We start from the raw sequence: 22,000 nt of genomic DNA on the forward strand, positions 1-22,000 counted from the left end.
TATCCAACATTCATATGCTAGTTAGGGGTTAATTTCTCCACTTGAAATACCAAGAAGCAGGAATCAAAATCTCTGTAATCCAGGGACTGATTTTTTAAGACCTTCTACCTGGATTACTGTTTCCTTCTCTGATATCGCCACTTCTAATTTTGTTACCTTTCTGTCCAAACACCTGTGTGTGTGTGTGTGTGTGTGTGTGTGTGTGTGTGAGAGTGTATGTGTGTGTATGTGTGTGTATGCGTGTGCACTTTAATTAGATACTTTCTAAAACAGAAAAGTCTCTGCTGAAAGAAACTTTCAGTAATTTTCTCATGACTTCTTGGTCAGACTTTATTTCCTTAGGGTGAAAGTCAGCATTCTTGATCATCTGATCCCTACATATCTACTGATATATTTCTACTGCTGTCTAATAAAAGTCACTATGTTCCCATTAGTCTGACTAGAGTCGGAATTTTATGGAAAAAATATTCCTGAAAAATCATCATTTTTACATATCTTCCCTTATTCTCCAGCTACCATACCAATTGTTTTTAATTCATTTGGAATATCCATCATCTCATTTCCACTCGTATAAACTCTCTCATTTATAACCTAATTAAAACTCCACTCTTCAAAGCTGCCCCTATTATAACAGTCTGCTGACACATGCAATGTTTATTTTCTTATTTCCCTACCGAGAGTAGATGGAAATTTCTCTATAAATGTACAGAGGTGCTTGCTTTCTTCAATAAACAGTAAAGTACATATTTTTATCTATCCATATAAGAAGTGAAAGTTGACACAAGGAATTGAGAGAAGAAAATAGAAACAAAAAAATAATAAGGTATGATCAGTACAGATAGCTATGAACAACAAGAAAGACAATCTAACAGGTTGCCACAAGATAATGGATTATCTACATATTCCAAGGGGAGTCTGGCTCCTTAGACTTCATCTCCTGGGAAATAAAATGTCTAAAACAATATTCACTTAACATTTTGTCACAAGCCCATATCAATATAAAACTTTTGGCTACAAATCCAATGTATATAGTTTTGCATTTATATAATCTATCATATATGTGTGTTTGTATATATACTAATATATGCATGATAAAACATACTCAAAAATAGAAATTTTAAAGGAGAAATGAACAGAAAAGCAAATACAAACAGAACTTTTCATATCTTTCTGTACCCCAATGAGCCTTGATGCTCAAATCAGACTTTGAAAACCTAATCCCACTAATTTTAACAAGAGGGCAGAATGAAATAATAAAGAAATGAGCTCACTGATGCTGTGACTGATCCTAAAGTCCTGAGGGCAGAGGTCAGGGCTGGGAATGGAAGAAGGACATAGAAGAATATATTTTATGTTTTGCAAATAAATCAGCCTTCCCACCAAATCAAACACCATATCTCTGACAGACCCAGGAGAACTGGGTCTGAGAACTCCCAGGAGGCAAGAATTCTTATGAGGGAACAGAGAGAAAGTGGGTACTTTTAGGTGCATTCTGACTTGAGTGGATAGGAAAGCATAACTGGAACAGTGGCCTTGAGTCTTTAAGGGGAAGGCACATTGGTCCTAGAGGGCCAACAGAGGTCAAGTCAAAAGAGGGTCAGCGTAGGCCTCCCTTCTCTCTCACCTCTAAAACTGTACACTACCAAAAGTTGACAGTACTCAATTGGGCATTTTCGTATATGGCCTTATGTTGCCATCTCCCTGGACTCTGATCAATTTGTATTTCTTGATGTCTGTCCTTCTCAATAATAACCCTCATCCCAACTGAACTCCTCCCGCCATGAACTTAAGCAGACACAGACATACAAAGACACACGCTATGGTCTTGTGTAATGCTGACTATCTAGCAGCCCTTCCTTAAATCTTTTCAGAAATAAAATAGGAATCCTCCAAATTAAAGTGTCTTCTCATCTGAGATTACTTAGCTACTTTTCATCAACTCTAAATAAAAACAAGAACATAGTTTTATCAGCATCATGTATGTGTGTATTTTAAAATATACATATTTCACCAATATGCATAACTTTCTAAATACCAATTTTCTTTCTTTTTAAAATTCATTTCAAAGATCTTTTAGGATCAGTGAATGTGTGGTAGCATATTTCATGCATAGAATAAAGAAATACATTCCAATCCTCTTCCTGTGTCTAGATGCTCTATGTAAGTCCATGACCCTCTTTTTTATGTTTAAGCCAAGGAGAGATATCACTGTGGTGTCAGTCTTTTCCTATTCCCCTCAGGCCAGGGTAAATGTCCATGAATGGAATTCTCAAAGAACGTCAACTTGAATATTTCAGCCCCTTCCATTAGTAAACATGCTTAAATTTCAATTACTTTTTCTCCTTCACAAATACCCTTGGGATGCTAAGAGAACTGGCAGTATACTACATTGTGTGTGAGCAAAAGCCACCTCTGAATAACACTCAGGAATCCTGCTGATACACTTGTAGAAGAGCATTTCTTAGTTTGTGGAGCACTGTTCCCAGTTCTTGTTCCCAGTTCAGCATTATCCAACATCGCTCCAAGTCCTCTTTTGAGGCACTGGAGGTCTTTGTATATCACTGCATTTTTCTCTTCTAGCCTTTGCTTTATTGTCTTTCACTTCATTGTAACAGACTCCATAAACCATTTGCCTGATCAAAACTGAGCATAATTAGAACAAAGTCATTTTCCTCCTCTTTAAATGGCTTCCTCCTATAAAGCCCTGGGGTTTTCCTCAATCAGCTGAAATAGCTAAAGTTTTTAAAGTAGGTTCTCCCTCCATCTATTTCCTAAAAGTCCACCCCGATACTTTTACATTAAAATGGCTTTCAGTATATGTGTTGAAATCAAAAGTTCTGACTTTAATTTTTTTAGCACTGCAGAAGATAGGGATAGCGAATCATCCACTCCCCCTCCCTTCCCACATGCATATAATTATTTTCTTAATTTTGAAATGAAATTTATTTTCATTTGTATAATCTCATCAGAATACCTTAAAATTACTTCAGAAATATGGTAAAGCAAAATTAAGCCCATTTTACAGGTGAGTCAAACTTATAAAAAAAACAAGCAACATCAATATTTTAAACACATGTTAAATTAAGCTAACGTTGTTTCTAGCTTTCTTTCTACCATTTTCATCACCTCTGGTTGCCCGGAATTTTGTATAGAAGTCAAGGTTGGTAACTTGAGTGCTCCAAAAGCTAAGCATACTTTAAATAAGTGGAGTACTTGAAGGGAGCTCAGGTAAATCAGATGACATGGGCCCATCTAGAGCCACTATGGTTAGTATTTCTAACCCAATTCATCCTGAAGGAAAGCTGGACAAGCATTACTGGACCTTGTACATTTCAAGAGAAGCCAACAATAAAAACTTCTACTTAAAATTGTTGGTTAGTAATGTCAAATTTTTTAAACATTGGAATGACCAAATAAAACAACTCATGAACTACAGTTCATAACCTCTAGGTTAATGACTGTTCTGTGAATCTCTTCCCTTGACCTTTGATGCCTTTAACATTCCTCAAACTGAGTTTAGGGAAACTGGGAAGGACAATCTTCAAGGTAGTTCTTTTGGCTAGTGCTGAATAATACTAAACATTAAATCACAAGTAACATTTTTAGCTTCAGGTATAAGCATTTGTACATAATACCTACATATCTGCAATTTCTATCCTGCTTACAAATCTATTACTTGAAATTTTCTCCTTCCCCTCACTGTGTCCTAGTTTCAGAATGGGTAAATGAAATGTCTCCTTACTTGGCATACACCTTTGCAAATGCTTTTTGCTTCACATTTTATTTTGCACAGGTTCATCCGGATACAGTCGTCTGTAGAAAATTTATACTATCAACTTCCTTGGCTTTAACCCATTTTATTTACAGCTTTAATACGTGATTGCATCTCTCTCCCAAATTTAAATTTAATTTGAACCTTGACAAACAACAACTAAACTAAAAAGTGACTGAACAATAAGCAAAAAAGTGGAGTTTTCTGAGTGAAGAGGCTTCTGGGGGTGAAGTGACAAGAACAGTTTGCCTCTCACCCAGTGACTGCCTTTGCTGCATAACTGAAGTGAAAGTACAGATATCAGGAACTCAGCAGCTTAAAACCAAATGATTATCCACCAAGCCCAATGTCTCCCCGAAGGCCTAGAGATTACACGTGTAATAATCAGGCTGCCCTTGCCAAAAGTAAGGCTTAGTGCTTCATTTTATTTATTGTATTTATTGAATGGAGCCATTCCTTGATAGCCCCCGGGAGCATTAACAAACATGAAAGCAACCACCAAAGGAAAGAAAGAAATATATAAATAACTAAAACCCATGCCACTAAAGTTTATAATCTGGAACATGCAGTATTGACACTCTTTCAAGTCCTCTGTTCTACTTTCAAGTAACGTAAGCATCGCTTCCATTTGCCAAAAACCTAAATCTTTAAAGTCTTGGACAGGTCCCTCTGCAAAACTTATCAGTCCCTCTTTTTAACGTACCAAGCAATGTGACAATGTGATATTCCTAAATTCTGCATCTAGTTCTACATTATTATCAGTTGTATTTTAGCATTGTGATAACCATATATTTAAGACTCTCATTAACAAACTTTTTGCAAAATAAGGTGCCTCTAATATCTGAACTTTTAGGGAATTGAGCAGTTATTAAAATCAGAGCATCCTTTCATATAGGAGAAGACCAAGAACCTTTTGACAGGTGATATTTTTTTCTCCTGTCTTTTATTTTTCAATCCATGGGCGATTCATTTCACATTCCTTACAAATATTACTCTTTCAAATTTGCAAGCATAAAAAAAGAAAGCTTAAAAACACAATTTGGAATAATTGTCATCAAAATGGATTTAAAGTTTGTTTTGTTTTCTTCCATGTTTTTTGTTTTCCTTTGTTTTGTTTCTAAGGAATCGAGACAGTATTTTTTTCCATGGAAGGTTTTTTCTATAAAGTTTGGCTGGAAAAGAAATCATCCCTGTATCAACATCGAAAGCACAGTCAAGTATTACTATATTTCTGTAGCTCATTTACTATTCTTATTCCCAACTTTAAGAGCAAAATATGAGCCTTTGGCTATAATTATCTGGTGCTTATAGTAAGTTTTTACATCTGTTCCAAGCATTCTCTGTAAATTTTATATGTGCAATGATAAGGAAGAAGAAAGGAGTACAGTGGATTATAAAACACAAAATAAATTCAAGAGTATGCAAGCATAATAGAGTGGGGCAGAAAGAGAAACCTGGTAGCAGGTCTTACATGTGCATACATATAGGCTACTCTAACGAATTTATCTAGGGGCTGCTTTGTGAAGAGAAAAGAAGACTTGAGAAACTCACCTCACATGATGAACGAACGCACTGCGGTTGGTGGCAATAACCTATAGATACTCTTCCTGGTTTTAAGGAAAAATCCTTCCTCCCCTCAGAGTTCTTTCTTCCGGACTCAATTAACATGCAGAGAGTACCTGGGTGTGTTCAAGCCCTCAGGAAGAGACAGGAACACTGCAGACCTCTGCCAACAGGACTCACAATCTAATACAACCTATGTTCCCCAAACACACTTTACACAAATCCATTATGTGCCAAGAGCCAGCTTGTTTTATAAATGCATTTTGCAAAATGCAATGAAATTAACCCAACATTTGTATTTTCAACCTCAAAGTACATTATGAGAATTATAAATTTCCCAATTGACAAGAAATGAAAATGAACATTGTCTTTATTTACTTTGGGTGGAAACAGAGAAGGTAAAGGGAAGGCTAATTTTCTTCTTTATCCAAGGCCAGATTTAGTTTTCTCTAATTTCTGGCTCTCTGTTCCACAGACAAGCTTCTTTCCTTTGAGTTTTCTTTTTCTTTATGGATTTCTAATAAAATAACTAAAACTAGAATTATGTTGGGAAAAAAAACCCACTCAAGGATATTTTTAAGTCCCCAAGGTGAAGATATTGCCTAAGGGAGTCAAGAGTACACAGACCGAATTTTTTACAGTGTGTGCTATTCTGCATTTTTAAAGAGGCAATTAGTTATTCTTGTGTATTAGTGACTGCCCCATTTTCTCCATAACTCAGGTGATACAAAGGGCCTAAGAGAGGACATACTTTAAATGGGACATTTATTACCCCAAAAAAGGGATGATTCTAATTTAAAGTCACTGAGAAAGATATTTCTATAGATGCAGTCAAATTACACAGCAGCAAAAACTTGGCCTTGCTGTTCTGAACTCTCACTGACATTTCTTTTTTTTTTTTTTTAAATTTTTTTTTCAACGTTTATTTATTTTTGGGACAGAGAGAGACAGAGCATGAACGGGGGAGGGGCAGAGAGAGAGGGAGACACAGAATCGGAAACAGGCTCCAGGCTCGGAGCCATCAGCCCAGAGCCTGACGCGGGGCTCGAACTCACGGACCGCGAGACCGCGACCTGGCTGAAGTCGGACGCTTAACCGACTGCGCCACCCAGGCGCCCCTGACATTTCTAACTATGCCATCTTTAACTTAAAGACAGAGTCAAAGAACCTGATAAAACCACATGGGCCTGAGAGCTGTATTTATTTAAAGCAAGTAAAGCCAACACAATGTTAACTTGGTGGCCAAACTGAGTATAAGATGCAAGGCTGTGAAGAAAAAGGAAAAAAAAAAGGAAAAAAAAAAAGAATAAATTTATCATGTGTTCAGTGTGATGGGACTTTCAAGTTACCAGGTTACTAGATCATTTTTGTCACAGTAGCATGCAGGAAGAACTCTTGGCAGGAAAGGCTTTTATTACACGAGTCTGAAGGTTGGTTACCTGTGTCACACTACAGAAAGAGAATTTGGTTTTAGAGATCTGCTTTTGCATTCTAACTCTGCTTAGCAAAACCACAATTGGAATTTTTAAGTGCAATGTTTAAATAAGCACTGTGAACATCGAGTTACCCCCAAGATCCCACCTTGAAAATGAAATGAAAATATATGGGATACAAAGAAAAAATTCATTTTGTGAGCACCTATCTTTAAAATCTAAAATTGAATCCGAGAGCTTCTTTCTCAAAGTATAGATTCTTTAACTTCCTCTTCAGGAGAGGCATACCTAAAAGGTTATTGATTTGGTTCTGAAGGACAGCGTGTTTATTATGGAGGAAGCCATTGCAGGGTACAAGTGTGAGAAATTAATGATGGCTTTGTAAGTGTCCACGCTGTGGTGTGGAACCAGTGGGGCAACTGTCAATCTATATGATAATACATTCCCAAACTTCATAAAATCAGTCATGTGAAAATGCATTGATTTCTTTGTGAGCTAAACAGAATTTGTCAAAGAGAAAGAACGAGAAGTTTACTGAAGTTAACACCTCAGCCTGCAGAGTGGCTCACAACTCACTTTTTATTTGCTTAATGAGTTTATGATGGGACGTGCAAAATCTCTTATTTTTATTTTTGGCCCCAAATGAGAACAGAACATGCATTATGTACATCTTGGGAATATGTGGAATGCTGAAAATTTTTTAAAAAGAGAGAAAAGGACATACATTTTATCTGTACATTTTTAAAATAACCCTCTAACGCCTAAGCTTGAACTCTGGCTTCCTTACCTCTTTTGTGCTCTGCCAGATGCAGGCACAAAAGAGTCTCTCAGTACTTTCAAGTACAGATTTCTTTATGCAATTCTGACTGCGTTATAACTAGCATTACAGGGAAATCTCGAGACACTAGACTCAAGGGTTTATTTTTTACCCAAATATAGGGATTTATATAGACTCCCCAAAGGTGGAAATTGTTCATATATGATGCCTTAAAGAATACTGGAAAAAAGAGACTACTTTTGGTCTACCAAATACATTATTAATTATAAAGTTCTCCTACCCATAACAGTTCTAGGTAAATTCAAGGCAAGCATTTTTTGCTCCCTTTTGTTTCACTAGAAAACTCTCTTTATTAAGTTTTTAACATGTATATAGATTTTAAAAGAGAGGGTGCAGATTCTACCAACATGTTTAAATTTTGTAGAGATGGTTCCCACGAGACCAGTGAGAATACCACCGTGGAAGATTTGCCAAAAGACCTTGTTAAAATGTGCCATATATGCTTGGATAACAAGTGATTTTATTTATTAAGCAATCAAACTACTTCCATTTAAATAGTATTGGACACACACAGATTTGAAAAAGTACATCAGTAAATGGATTCAATGTATGCCTTTATGAAAACTTCCAAAAGTTAATTTCCTATCAGATAAGTGCCTTAGAGTGTTGAATGTGCCAAGTGTCAAAAATTTTGTTAAAATTCAAAATGAGTCAAGTACAGATTTTTCCTTGAGTGTGCACCTTGATTAGCTACACGAACGGAGGCATAAGTAAGACACATCTCCTTGTCCCCACTATAGAATAAATTATTTCCGAATTAAACACAAATTAAAATGCAACAGAGTGACATCTTTTTGGATATATGCGACTTACCCAGGAAATGATGTATTTTCAACACAGTTTTGAGATTAAACGATATTTAGCCATGCTTTTGCATTCACAACAAGCTGTCCGCCTGTGAATTTCTTTTTCTTCTTTTAAATGCAAGAAAATACTTAAAGCTGCTCTAGTAGAAGTTTATAATATTTTACATAAACATTCTTAACTGATCTGTTTGTAAACAGTTTAATGGTAATTCTTTCCGCAAACACACAATATATTCATAACAAATCGCATAGCATTTGATGTTTTCTTCATAAATCAACTGTACCTAATGCAATTTATCTTTTAAGAGATGTTTTTGACTAAACACAGTTCTGAGTCACTAAGAAATCCAGAAATAAGCACCTTATCTCTTTAATGACTTGCCGAGGCTTCCCTATATTTACTGCTTAATGATCGGAAGCATTTAATTTTCAAAGTTTCATTAAAACCCATCTACAAAGCTGATGGATAAGCAATAGTGATTTGTGACAGAAGATGTGGGAAGCCATTAACCTACATAGGTACCAAGGAGGAAAGTGAACACAGAAGAGAATACTTTTTTGAAGACAAGTCTCTTCCTATTTGTCATTATTAAACTCCAGAGCATCTGTTCCAGGTTTGATCTTCAATACGGATATGAGGCATTGCCGCCTGGAAATGAAAGTCTAAGATAAGGTAGGATTCTTAAGAGATCTTCATGAAAAAAAATAACCCGGGTTGCCATTTACTGGGAAGGGGAAATCAATACGAAGACCTAGAAACTTGTGGCAAGAGGACATTTTCTAGGTATAGGTCATAGTTTATCAAGTTGCCTCTTTTGCAATGTAATTTACTTGCTAATAAGACCAACTGACTATAGCTGAATACTGTGTTATCATCGAAATGTGATTTTAAAATTCTCTCCTCATTTCTTGTGTGCTTGAGGTTTGCCGGTTTATTTTTCCCGAGCTCAGAGTGGGTAGACAAGGTCGATTTCAAAGAAAATGAATGGTTTTGTACTCCTCTTTATTAAAACACAGACATCCCAAACGCCACATTGCGCCATACCCAGAACATTAAAAGGTATTTAAGAAGCAGGCCTACCGTTCTCATCATCTGACTTATTTTCGTTGTCAGAATCGGTCAAAGTAAGGGCTGAGTTCTCACGACTGGACAGGCCGGAACTGCGTCTGGATTTTATCCCTCTCCCCCACAGTCTGATGGCGTGTTCTGGAGACATCCCTCCCTCTGTGTCGGAGTCGGCGTCAGACCCTGTGCTCAGAGAGTAGCCCTGATGAAGGATCCCCATGTCAGAACAGTAGCCACTTCGGTGTGGGGAGGGCTCACACATTCCCAATTCCGCAAGGGTGAAGTTAGTTCCTAAGGTGACAGCAACAGAGAGACCGATTATAAATTGTGAAATGCTTTACAAAGTTAAAATGTATTCTTACAAAAAACAGATGGATGCTTTTCCCATCCAAAAAACATATCAGATTCCCATGTTATACAGGAATATATGAGCATGAGTATTTAGGATATTGGGATACATTTGAGAACAAAAAAGTAAACATCTAAGATTAACTTTAATCCTAGGCCAGAATGCTCAGCTTTTGCTTCAAAAATGTTACAGCATTTACTGTTGTCTAGGTAGCACACGTAGCTGGAAAAAATACTGGATTTGGAATAATAGCTAATATATACCAAGCGCTTTCTTAGCTCTGGGCATCTTTTGGTTTGCAACTTTTATTTTACATTTTTATAGGTGACAATAACTTAATGAAGAAGATAATATTATGTAATCATTTTGTAAGGAAACTGAGGAACAGAGGAACAGAGAATTTAAGTGACTTACCCAAGGTCACACATCTAGATTGTAGCAAAACATGGATCTGATCCTTGAGCAGTCTGTCTTCGTGTCAAAGAACCTTAATCCTCCAATAAATGTGAGTGGTGGCCAGGAGACCTGGGTACCAGTCCCAGCTTCCCACTGGTAAGTCTCATTGTGGCAAGTCTCTTACTCCTTGAGCCCCAGTTTTCTCATCTGTAAAATCTGGGTATTAATCTCTTAAATTCCTCTCAGGATCACTGTGTATCTTCTATGTGATAATACCCACCGAACTCTTTTTTTTTTTTAAATAAACTATGTAATGTATTATTTAATTCAGCGTCTGAGGGATGAAAAGTCAGTCCTCATGTTTTTAAATGATATTAAACAATGTCTGTTTGCTCACACAACTTAGAACCACAAGTAGGTTTCAACTATGGAGCATGAATGTGTGCACAAATGGGAAGCAGAAGCAAAGAGGCATTTATTGAACGTTTATATGTTACCAGTGTTTGGGCATGTGGCCAGGCAGTTGATAGGCTTTCAATCTCATTTAAATCTCATAATAGCCCAACAGTTTAGGTGTTGAGCATTTTACAGAGAGGTTAAATACTGTGTCCGAGGTCATGCTTAGGCAAGTGGCAGATCCAAGATACACCGCTAATCTGCCAATTCCAAGCCTTTGCTCATTCTACAAGGTGAAATGATCTCAATCAAAAACCAGCCTGTAACATTCTGGCACAGTGAATGCTCTATCTATGTGTGTGCTTTACTATTACAGCTTCTTAAAAGACATTTTAAGGTTTCAATGAAAATTAGATGGAGTCATGTGGTACATTCTATTTACTGACATATGAAACTGATTTTTTTTTGTCTTTACTCAAGCTATGGACAATGGGGGAAATGCACTGAAGAAATGCACTTCAATGCTATAAGTGAAGAAAACCTTATAAATAACACCAAAGCCATGGTTTATGTTATGTACATTGATTATATTAGGGCCAGTCCCTATCAATCATATCCCCAAACTTATGATATAACTTAACTCCTCTATGATACTCCAAATACATGATGTTATTTCTTAGCTTTCATTTTTAAAAAGCCTTAAACAGCTGTTTGCATTAACCTAGTGTGACTTTACTTTGTAATAGACATATATTTTTATTCTGAGGTTTTACTTTCCGTTCTTTACTATATGTTGATGTTCCACAGCCTTCTTTAGCTGTGTAAATGGGACCAAACCCAATTTTATACATAAATGTCTCTGAAGAGTGAAACCTATTCATTGGAGAGCTAACCCAAGCAAAATTTCCTGTGGGAATGGGGTAACTTCCTGCTATCTGGGTAGGAAAGAGGGACATCCTTACTGCCACCAGCATGCTCCCAAATGCTGTTCTGCCCAGTGTACTCTGTTCCAGTTTACATCCTCGGTAGTTAGGTATTGTCTCATAATTGTACAGTAAAATGTATATTTCCATTTTGGTAGTGTATAAAACAAAAGTTAAGTTCATGTATGTCTGATATTAAAATACTTTTCTATTTTTATCATCTCATTCTTAAGTAAACTAAATATTAACATTCTCCCATCTTGTTTTTAGAGCTCATGTTTGCTCTGGACAGGCATGAAATATAAGGCTTCCTTTACCTTCAATAAAAGAAAACACGTCAAACTAAAACATACATGTTTTTATTCCACATGTGGGAATTTTAAGCTATATGATTCCATTTGAAATGGAGTGTGTATGCATTAAGGCAACTTTCCTGATGGTTTTCCCACACCTCATTATCTGGAACAAGCTTCAAAGACCTCCTCAGGAAAAGAGAAACATCTGTGAGAGGAAAAGAAGCCTCAGTTTTCAGAGCATCCCATGTGCTTTTCAATCTTGAAGTAATAGGCAATAAGCCTAGGGCATGGAAATACATGGAATAAATATAGTCTCCCTTCTTTGGTTATCAAATTTACTTGATGATAAGAAATTAAAATATTATTTTTCTGTTAAAACAAACTTGAGATCATCATAAATTAGTTAAAATTTGCATAATTTTTTAAAGTAATCACAAATGTTAGAAAAAAGTAGAGTTCAAGAGTTTCAGCTTTAAGCATACAGCCCCAAAGCCACAAACAAACAACACTGTAAAGAAAATTGGAGGTACTGTACTCAATTCACCAGGAGAAAGTAACCAAGTTCACACTGGCTTACAGGAAGCCAGATTTTCCTCTAAATTCAGAAAAATTTTCCTCTAGACTACTCAAAAATATTACCTTTTAAACGCCTCATCTTCATCTTCCAGTAGGACCACAGTCCGCCAATGTTACCCATTTCTCACAATTCCTAGTTAGGTGCCTTTTGTCCTCAACTAACTCAAAGAATAGGAATCCTATTCTAAGTATCTGGGACAGATTCTGGACCAAGCCTTTCCCAAGTGTGCTGGCTTAACATATGAAGCCGGTGAGCCACATACACATTGGAAAGGAAAAGCTGATCTATCATTTATTAAATCATTCAGCAAATATTTATCATTCCTGGTGCTGTGATAGGCATTGGGGATATAACAGGGAGCCTTATAAAAATGGAGCCCATGACATTTACAGTATAATCAGGAAAGAGACATTAATCAAAGAATCACATAAACAACATACAATTTATAGAGTGATAAATACTATATAGGAAAAGGACAAGGAGCCATGAAAGGTCATCCTGTGGTCCAACTGTTCATTCTTTTACAGCTTGCCCAACAGATGTTCAGCTAGTGGTGGACTCACTAGTTGGAGGGACCATGAATTTGCTCCATGAAGTTATCAGGCCCTCTTCAGTTTGCTCTTACCATACCATTCCCAAACATTCCTCTATATACATTGATTTCAGACAAACATTTTTCATGTAGTTTGTCCTACCCTTCAGCTCACAATGTAAATAGTATAGGGGAATTTTAACACCATGCCAACTTATTGTTTTGCACTTACTTTGCTCATTGATGGAAGGTTGATTTTGCTTTAATTCATCTTGTATAATTATGTCTTTATTAAGCTCCATGGCAGCTTTGAATGGAAGAGAGAAACTAGTCATTGTGTGATTCTCCAAGCTAAGATTTCTAGTGGAAAACAGTCAACATTTCTTTCCTTCTTTACTTTCTTGCAGAAAGATAGAAAGAGTCATAATATTTCAGTATTCATGAAATACCTTCCATCTGCCTCTAATCTCTCTGGTATCACATTAAAGTGGGAATGTAGATAATGTTTCAAACTCATTTCATTTCAGGTATATGTTTTATGGTTGCTACTAATAAACTTCCCAGTGTGGCCTCATACTACATTATCAAGGCCAAAATCACTATTTCTATAGATGAATGATTGCACAAAATCTGTATTTACATCATGGAATTTTAGTATAATTTAAGGTGTTGGGAGAGAACCCCAATGTCTAAAAAATTGTTAGGTGGATCAAGATAGCAGAACACAAGTGTTTAAAAATAACTTTCTTGAGAAGTCTCTTCTACTTTAAGTTGTCTTTTTCTTGATCATAATCTCAATGTGTAACCCAGATCCTCTCCAAAACTTTTTTAGAGATAAATTTGGCAATAGATATCAAGAGTCATCCATTGATCAACTAGTTGTGCTTGGGGACACAATTCAAAGGAAAGATATGCCAGCACATTGTGATCATGGCTTTATTTTCTAAGTTTTTACCAACTTCTCACACTTTGAAATAACCTTTAACTAGGAGAAGCACATATGTCGCTAAGTCAGAATTATCATGTCATGGTAATACCAGGGAATACAAATAGCACTGGAAATGTCAGCATTTGAACAGATTTTCTACTATGAGGGCAGGAAGATAAAAGTTAACTGTAGTAATAGAGGAGTACAATACAGAAAACTTTTATTATCTAAATATTCACTATGCAAGTCCCCTGAATTTAAGAGATGAAATTCTACACACAAAAGTTACTATGAAAACATGAAAGCAGTCACTAATGATCACTTATAAAATTAATCCCCCCCATCCCCATCCACTTACTGCTAGCATCTCTTCTCATATCAACCACCATATCAACGTCTATGTCATCAGGTAGTTAGTGATAACAGAAAGTAATATGGTGCCAATGTGAGATTAAGTTGTAAAGCTTGTGAAGATGCAGATTTCCATGAAGTCAATAAAAGTGATGCTAAAAAACACTAGGATCATAAGCAAGGCCACATAATTACCATTATCTAACAGAATTAACCTGTTAACAAGAAAAACTAGAAACACATGTTGGCATGGTGGATTCTTCAAAAGACGACTTGACAGACTTCCAGTTCTGGATCAAGATAAAATTCCTCACTTCTCTCTACTTCTCCCACTAGGTGCAGCTAAAAACCTCTGAACAGTACATATAAAAACACATAAAAAGAGTATAAAAAGGGTTGAGAAGAAGATAGACCTATTAGGATCCTGAGACCTGAGGAAGGATATGGTTGTGAATTCCCTGGAGTTTCTTTTTGCCTTATATATCCCAGACCTGGTGTTGGAGAAATCTGCAGATTAAAGACACCAGTGCAAGCAGACAAAGCCCAGAGTAAAGCCTACTGTAATTAAGGGTCCTTCCTTACTTCCACAAACACCTCAGGATGGAATCGAGTGGGAAGCCAGAATTTCATCCTTAACCAGTAGGAATAAACCTTCCCAGACACCCCACATAAAGGTGTTATTGGTGGATATAAGGGGATCCTGGACTTCTATCTCCACCCAGTGGGGTGGTCATGAAGCACCCCTTCCTCTCCCTGCTGGCGTCAGAGAAGAATTAATGTTAAATTTCCTTTCACCACCACTGAAGGATTTGTGGGGGAACTGTAGTAAAGAGGTGCCCTTCTCCCTCTAAACCAAGTTGGTAACTTCAGAGTCGTAGTGAAAAGTCTGAAAACCCCACTCAGCTCAGGGGCAAGAGAGCATCACTTCTCAATCCATACCCCCTGCCTTGTCAAAGTAGGCCAAGTGAGGGACTTGGACCTTCCCCTCCACCTGGCAGGCAAGCCTCAGTGTCTCATTTTTCCCACTGGCTTGGTAGCAGAGGAGGCCTGCTAAAACAGAAGATTTAAATAAGATCCAGAGTTTCAAAACATAATAGCCAGGATACAATAAAAAAATCACTCATCATACCAAGAATCAGGAAAATCTCAACTTGAATGAGGAATGCTAATTATTTAAGTAAAAGGTTAATGAGCAGTCCTTAGGAAAATTAATGAATTCATCAATTTTTTTTTTTGCAAAATTCAACTCTGTGATTATGATGCAAAATTCAGTGTAAAGTGAAAGATGTATAATATAGTCATGCAATTTTGCCATAAAATGTGTATATTATGCCTCCCACAAAAATTGTTATTCTATATCCTTTTGAATAATTATAGCATAGTTCGAATAATAAATTGTATTAAACATAAAATCAAATATACTTTTGATAATCAGTTTTATTTTCTGAAGACAAAGTTACAATAAATTATCTTTACTATTTAATACGAAATATTGATTCTTTTTAAAAATTGAATCCATTTTTAAGCGGCCTTTTTCTAGCATCATTTATCCTAAGACAAAGAAAATCTCTTGTAAATAAACATGGGTCACTTTTCCTGAGCAAATGTTAGAGTGTACATTTTCAAGTCAGAAATGAGTATAAACTCCAAATTTTCTAACAAGTGTTTAAGAAAAGGATATAAATTGCAATGTTGTAGTTCTTTTTTATCACAGGAAATGAAGTAATTTTATCTGATGCCTTAAGCTTTTTCAGCAAAAAGTTATCAAATAAAATATAGCAATTATAAGTGATAAAACATAACTTTTAATTTTGATCAATCAAAATGTATCAGCAGATTACTACCTTATATGTAATATCGATACCTTACATTGAAATTTGAGCAATGATTGATATGCACAAGCTAAAAAGAATAATCACTTACCAAAAATTTGCCAATACTATCTAAAATATTATTTTCAAAGTCTAAAATCTACATATCTGTATATGCATTGATAAAAATTTTGAAAACTAGTGAAGAAACTACTTATGAATTTTAATGTTTTATACTTGTGTATACTAAAATTCTTCACATAAACTCCTTCTTAATGCCCTTCTAAAGTTCATCTGATTTTACATATTCAGATATTTTCCCAAATGTTGACAAAACTATTCATGAAAAGTCCTGTGGCTTAAAACTACAGAGTAGGTATACATGCATTATTATTCATAAAAAAAATTAAGTCAACTATTTAGATTTCAAAAATACACTTTAAGAATAATTTTTTTTACATATAGCACTAAAATGTTAATATTTTGAGATTTCTAAACTTTCAGATGAATTATGGGCTAGATGGGTGATGGGTACTAAAGAGAGTACTTGTGATGCACACTAGGTATTGTATGTAATGAATCATTGTATTCTACCTCGGAAGCCAATACTGCACTGTATGTTAACAAACTAAAATTTAAATAAATAAAAAAAGGGGAAAAAATCTCCATCTAAATGCATGATGTGTCACAACTTTCACAATTTTTAACTAGAATCATCCCCATGTCAATAAACTCATTCTAAATCAAGGAAACATCAAAATGGTTACTGACGACAGGAGAGTTTCCAATATCCTCCATTTCTCTGTAAGCTTTGTGACTTCAAAGTGAAAGGTGAATGTGGCATTCTCCTCTGGTATGGTGGCATTTTCAGTGTTCCAAACTGAACAAAGCCCAAATTGGAAAACCCAAAGCAGCTACAACAAAAGGTTCTGCAGAGCAACTGCCAGTTCATAAATAGAAATGAAATACCCAGTAACCTAGCTAGTTGGAGACTCCTTTCTGCTGATGAAAATTTCAACAAAACAAAACAGAAAACCCAATTCCGGTATTAAAAACTATGCAAATCAATTGTCTTACATAACAGCATTACAAAGGTGTATAGTCATCTGACCTCATGAGACTCTGCCTCTTCAAACAAATTGCTTTTAGAGAGAGAAAATAAATAAATAAATACAAGTCAATAGTGAGTTAGCAGTAACGGTCTGGCTGTCCTATGTTTGAGAACAACTACCAGATTAGCTTGCATTTACTGAGGACCTCATAGTGTGGCAGGCACTGTTCTAAATGCGTTCACATGCAATTTTCCAATTAATTAGGACAGCAGCCCTATAAAATTGTCACTAGGTAGGCTAGGGTTAAAGTGGAAATTCCTGAATTTGTTTAAAAAAAAGTGCTTGTTGAACATAAATTCTTAGAATTATTTCTTCAGATGAGTCCCCATTTTATGCATTTATAAAATAAACATAAAAATAGCACCCACCTTCATAGGGTTGTTGTGAGCACTGAATTAGACAACGCAGTTATAAAAATACTTCTTAAAATATTGCCTGCCACAGAGTAACCTTACAACAAATATAGCTATCATGATGATCATCAGCTTACAGAAGCAGAAACTTTATTTTTTTTAAGGGTTAACATTTTCTATTTTCTGAATTGATTTTACAAGTTTTGGAACAATCAATATTTCTAGGAATCTGCTCATTTTATCTATAGTTTCAAATGGATTGATACGAAGTTATCAAGTATTTTTGAGTCCTTTTAAATTTCTGTTATACTTGTAGAATATTGTCTTTATTTTCATTTTTGACATTACTTATTTGTGCTTTCTTTTTTTTAAATAAAAAATGAGTATAGTTGCCACATTAATTTCAAATGTATAGTATAGTGATTCAACACGTCTAGTGTTATGCTCTGCATACCAAAAATGTAGCTACCATCTTTCACCATACACTATAATTATATCATTGACACTATTCCCTTTTTGTACCTTTTATTCCCATGATTTATTCATTCCATAATGGGAAGGCTGTATCTCCCTAACCCCTTTCCTCATTTTGATCATCCCCTCTACCCCTTACCCTATAGGAACTATAAGTTTATTCTCTGTATTTATAGGTCTGATTCTGCTTTTTGTTTGCTTATCTTTTATGGGGGGCTTTTAATCCACACATGAGTGATATCATATGTCATTTGTTTATCTAAGTCTGATTCATTCATGTCTTCTAGACTGATATATGTTGTCACAAATGGCCAAAAAAAAAAAAAAACAACTCATCCTTTTTAATGGCTGTATAATATTCCTGTGTGTGTGTGTGTGTGTGTGTGTGTGTGTGTGTGTGTGTGTACACACACCACATGTTCCTTAGTAGAAATACCATATGATCCAATAATTCTACTACTGGGAATTTACCCAAAGAAAATATAATCACGAATTTTAAAAAAATAGGGGCGCCTGGGTGGCTCAGTTGGTTGAGTGTCCGACTTCAGCTCAGGTCACGATCTCACGGTCTGTGAGTTCGAGCCCCGCGTCAGGCTCTGGGCTGATGGTTCAGAGCCTGGAGCCTGCTTCCGATTCTGTGTCTCCCTCTCTCTCTGCCCCTCCCCCATCCGTACTCTGTCTCTCTCTGTCTCAAAAATAAACATTAAAAAAAAATTAAAAAAAATATATATGCACCCCTATGTTTATTGCAGCAGTATTTATAGTAGCCACGACATGGAAACTACCTAAATATCCACCAATAGATTGGTGTATTTTCTTTATTTTAACTGGATTTTCACCAATGACTGCTTTTGTCTTTCAAAAAACACATTTTTGCTTTTCTGATTCTGTATGTTTTTTAGTTTATTACCTTCTACCCTTATATATACAAATTGTTCTTTTCCCCTCCTTTGAGTTTATTCAATGATTCTTTTCCATATCTTTAAAATTTGAATCTTTACATCATCAGTATTCAGCCATGCTACTTTTTTATTATGAATATTTCACACTATAAATTTTTTTAACCACCACTTTTACTATATTTGTCAACTTTTGATTCATAGAATTTTCATTGTTGTTTAGATATAAACATTTTACATATCTATTGCACCAATTATTAAGTTTCCAAATGTGATATGTTGCATATATTTCTGTTTTTGACTTCTAATTTAATTCTGTTTGCCTAGAGAGCAAAATTTTTATGTTACTAAACCTTTGAATAATTTTGAAACTTGTTCTATAAACTGATAAACTTTTTACAAGTGTTTTCTATGTATCTAAGAAGAACACATGTTCTCTAATTACTGAGTGCAAGGTTCTATATCTGTCAATTCAACTAAATTATTAATCATGTGTTCAATTCTTCTATACGGTAGTAATTCTTCTCTATGATTTGCTGTTTGCTTGTCTTATCAATAAATGAAAGATGTATGATAAAATTTCATGCAATAATTGGTGTGTCTTCCCATAGTTGTATCACTATCTGCTATTTGTCTATTTAAGGCTCCATTATGCTAAGTGTATATAGGTTTAGAATTATTACAGATTTCTGATAGATTGAATATTTTATAATTAATATACAGTGACTATCTCTAATAAACATTCTTGAAATAATATCTGATTTTAATATCAATTATATTTTAAAATGAATTTGTCCATTTCATCCAAATTACTATAGTTTACGACAATACCTATGAATATGTGTAGGATCCATAACAATATCCCTTATTTAATTCTTGATTTGGAGTATTTGTGTATTTTCTCTTTTATCTTAATCATTCTTGCTAGGGATTTATCAATTTTATCAGTTTTTCAAAGGACCAGCTTTTGTATTCAGTATTTTCTTTTATTGTTTATTTTCTGTTTCTTTGATTTTGCCCTTGATTATTTTTCTTTACTTAAGTTCAGGTTTTATTTGCTCATTCTTTTCTAGATTCTTGAGGTAGAAATATAGATCACTGACTTAAAAACAATATTTCTTAAATAAACAAGCAAGCCTATATACTTTCCCTATTCACCTGCATCCCACAAATTTGAATATGTTGTACATTATCATTAAATTCCAAATATTTTTTAGTTTCTCTTGTACGTCTTTGACACATGGGTTACTTAGAAGTGTGTAATTTTATTTCCACATATCTGTATTTGTCGAGATTTCTTTTATTGATTTCTCACTTAAGTACTTGATGGACAGAGAACAGATTCTCCAGAATTTCCTCTTGAAAGTCATTGAAACTTACTTTGTAGCTCAGAATATAGTATATGTTGCTGAATGTTTCACTGTAAGATAAAGTATATTTACAGTTTTATGTAGTGTTCTATAAACATCTATTTGGTTGAGAGGAATAACAGTGTTGTTCTATAGACCTTTACCAATAATTTTGGTATAGTTCTTCAATTAGTTACTGAGGAAAAGATTGAATCTGTAAGGAAGTATGTTTTCTTCTTTCTCTTTATACTTCTGTCAATTTTCCCTCCATTGCTTCCTCCCCGTCCTGTACCTCTCCTTCTTGTCTTTTTGAAACTGTTATTAGACACATATATTTTTACCTGTCCAGGGTGAATTTACACTTTTATCAATTTCAAATATCCATCTTTTTCTTTTTTAATACTTCTTGTATTAAAGACTATTTTCCTGATATAAAATAGTCAATCCAGCTTTCTTAAGTTTACTGTATGCAGTAAACATATCATACATCTGTTTCTGTTCCTTTACTTTCAACTTCTCTGTGTCTGTATTTAAAGATATGTTTTTGTGGACAGCATGTATTTGGGACTTGGTATTTATCTGAGAATCTTTTCCTTTTAATTGGTGGTACAGCCCATTTATATTCATGTAATTATTGATATGGCTGGATGTAGTTTCATCATTCTGCTGTGTTTTTCCTATCTGTCCCTTTTTTGGTCATTCCTTTCTACTTTCTGTCATTTTCTTTCCTAGCTTCACTTGAGTTAATATTTTTTTAAAAAATTCATTTTAGTTTTTCTATTGATTTTTAAGCTATCTCCTCACATTATTTTAGTGGTTACTTTAGGGATTACAATATGTATGCTAGGTCAGTCTATTCTGAATTCTGATCTTATATGCTGTTCCTTCAATTTCTGTGAATTCATAATTCCTTTATTCTAAAAATTTCTCAGCCATGGCCTCTTAAATATTTACTCACTTGTATACTCTTCATTCTCTTCACTAATTAAACTAAGTATTATCCTCCTTCTCTCTACATGTCTCTATTATATTTTTTAATCTCTTTTCTTTCTGTGCTGTTTGTTGCTAATTTCTTCTTGCTATTTTTTCCAGTTGACTAATTCTCTCTTTAATTGTGCCTGATCTCATATTTGCTGTATGAACTCAACTATTATTTCAAAAATTATGTATTTCATTTATAAAACTTATATAGCTTTTTAAGTATTTCTGTTCAGTTTTTCTATTATCTTCTTACTTGCTAATTTGCATATTATACATAGTTAAAAGTATGGATCTAACAAATCATGTTTTAGAACTTCAAAGATCAAAACTGGTTGTTAATTGATTTGCTTGCTCTTAATTATGAAGGTCTGTTTTCATATGAAATTAAGTATATTTATTTTAACTGACATTGGTTTAATTTTCAGAACTCATAAGGGCCTCAAATGAAGATTTTTTCCTTCCTGAAAAATTTGCATTTGCTTCTCTCTAAGACATGTGGTACTATTATCACATATCTCTTTCAGGATTTGGTTAATGCAGGAATCTTAGTTTCATGTCCTCCTTCTTGTTCTAAGTCCAAGGTCCAATCTCCTAAATGCAGGTCTGATATCAGTGCTTGCTCTCAGTGAAGACCCACCATGAGCATGCAGTTCAATCTTCAGATTTTTGGTTTTAGCTCATTTTTGATTTTTATTTTGTTTTCATTTAGCTGCTTAGAGATTTATCTTATTTACTGTGAGGACTATATTATTGTTGTTTGGATCAGGCTACTTAATATTCCTATGTTTCAATTAT

At 34.8% G+C, this 22,000-nt stretch overlaps 1 protein-coding gene across 8 annotated transcripts in view; it reads right to left on the bottom strand.

Moving 5' to 3' along the window:
* The window catches only part of TENM2 (teneurin transmembrane protein 2), a 1,251,785-nt gene that overhangs the window by 857,989 nt on the left and 371,796 nt on the right, over positions 1 to 22,000 (bottom strand). For 6 of the 8 annotated variants that reach the window (XM_043596374.1, XM_043596352.1, XM_043596343.1 and 3 more), the window contains exons 4-5: positions 13,180 to 13,254; positions 9,494 to 9,769 (exon numbers count right to left, since the gene is read on the bottom strand). In XM_043596374.1, the coding sequence (XP_043452309.1) occupies positions 9,494 to 9,769; positions 13,180 to 13,254 (351 nt within the window). The remainder of the gene's footprint in view (positions 1 to 9,493; positions 9,770 to 13,179; positions 13,255 to 22,000) is intronic. The other 2 variants (XM_043596358.1, XM_043596365.1) reach the window with 1 other exon arrangement.

Source organism: Prionailurus bengalensis, chromosome A1 (genome assembly GCF_016509475.1).
Source record: "Prionailurus bengalensis isolate Pbe53 chromosome A1, Fcat_Pben_1.1_paternal_pri, whole genome shotgun sequence".
In the NCBI taxonomy this organism is placed as follows: domain Eukaryota; kingdom Metazoa; phylum Chordata; class Mammalia; order Carnivora; family Felidae; genus Prionailurus; species Prionailurus bengalensis.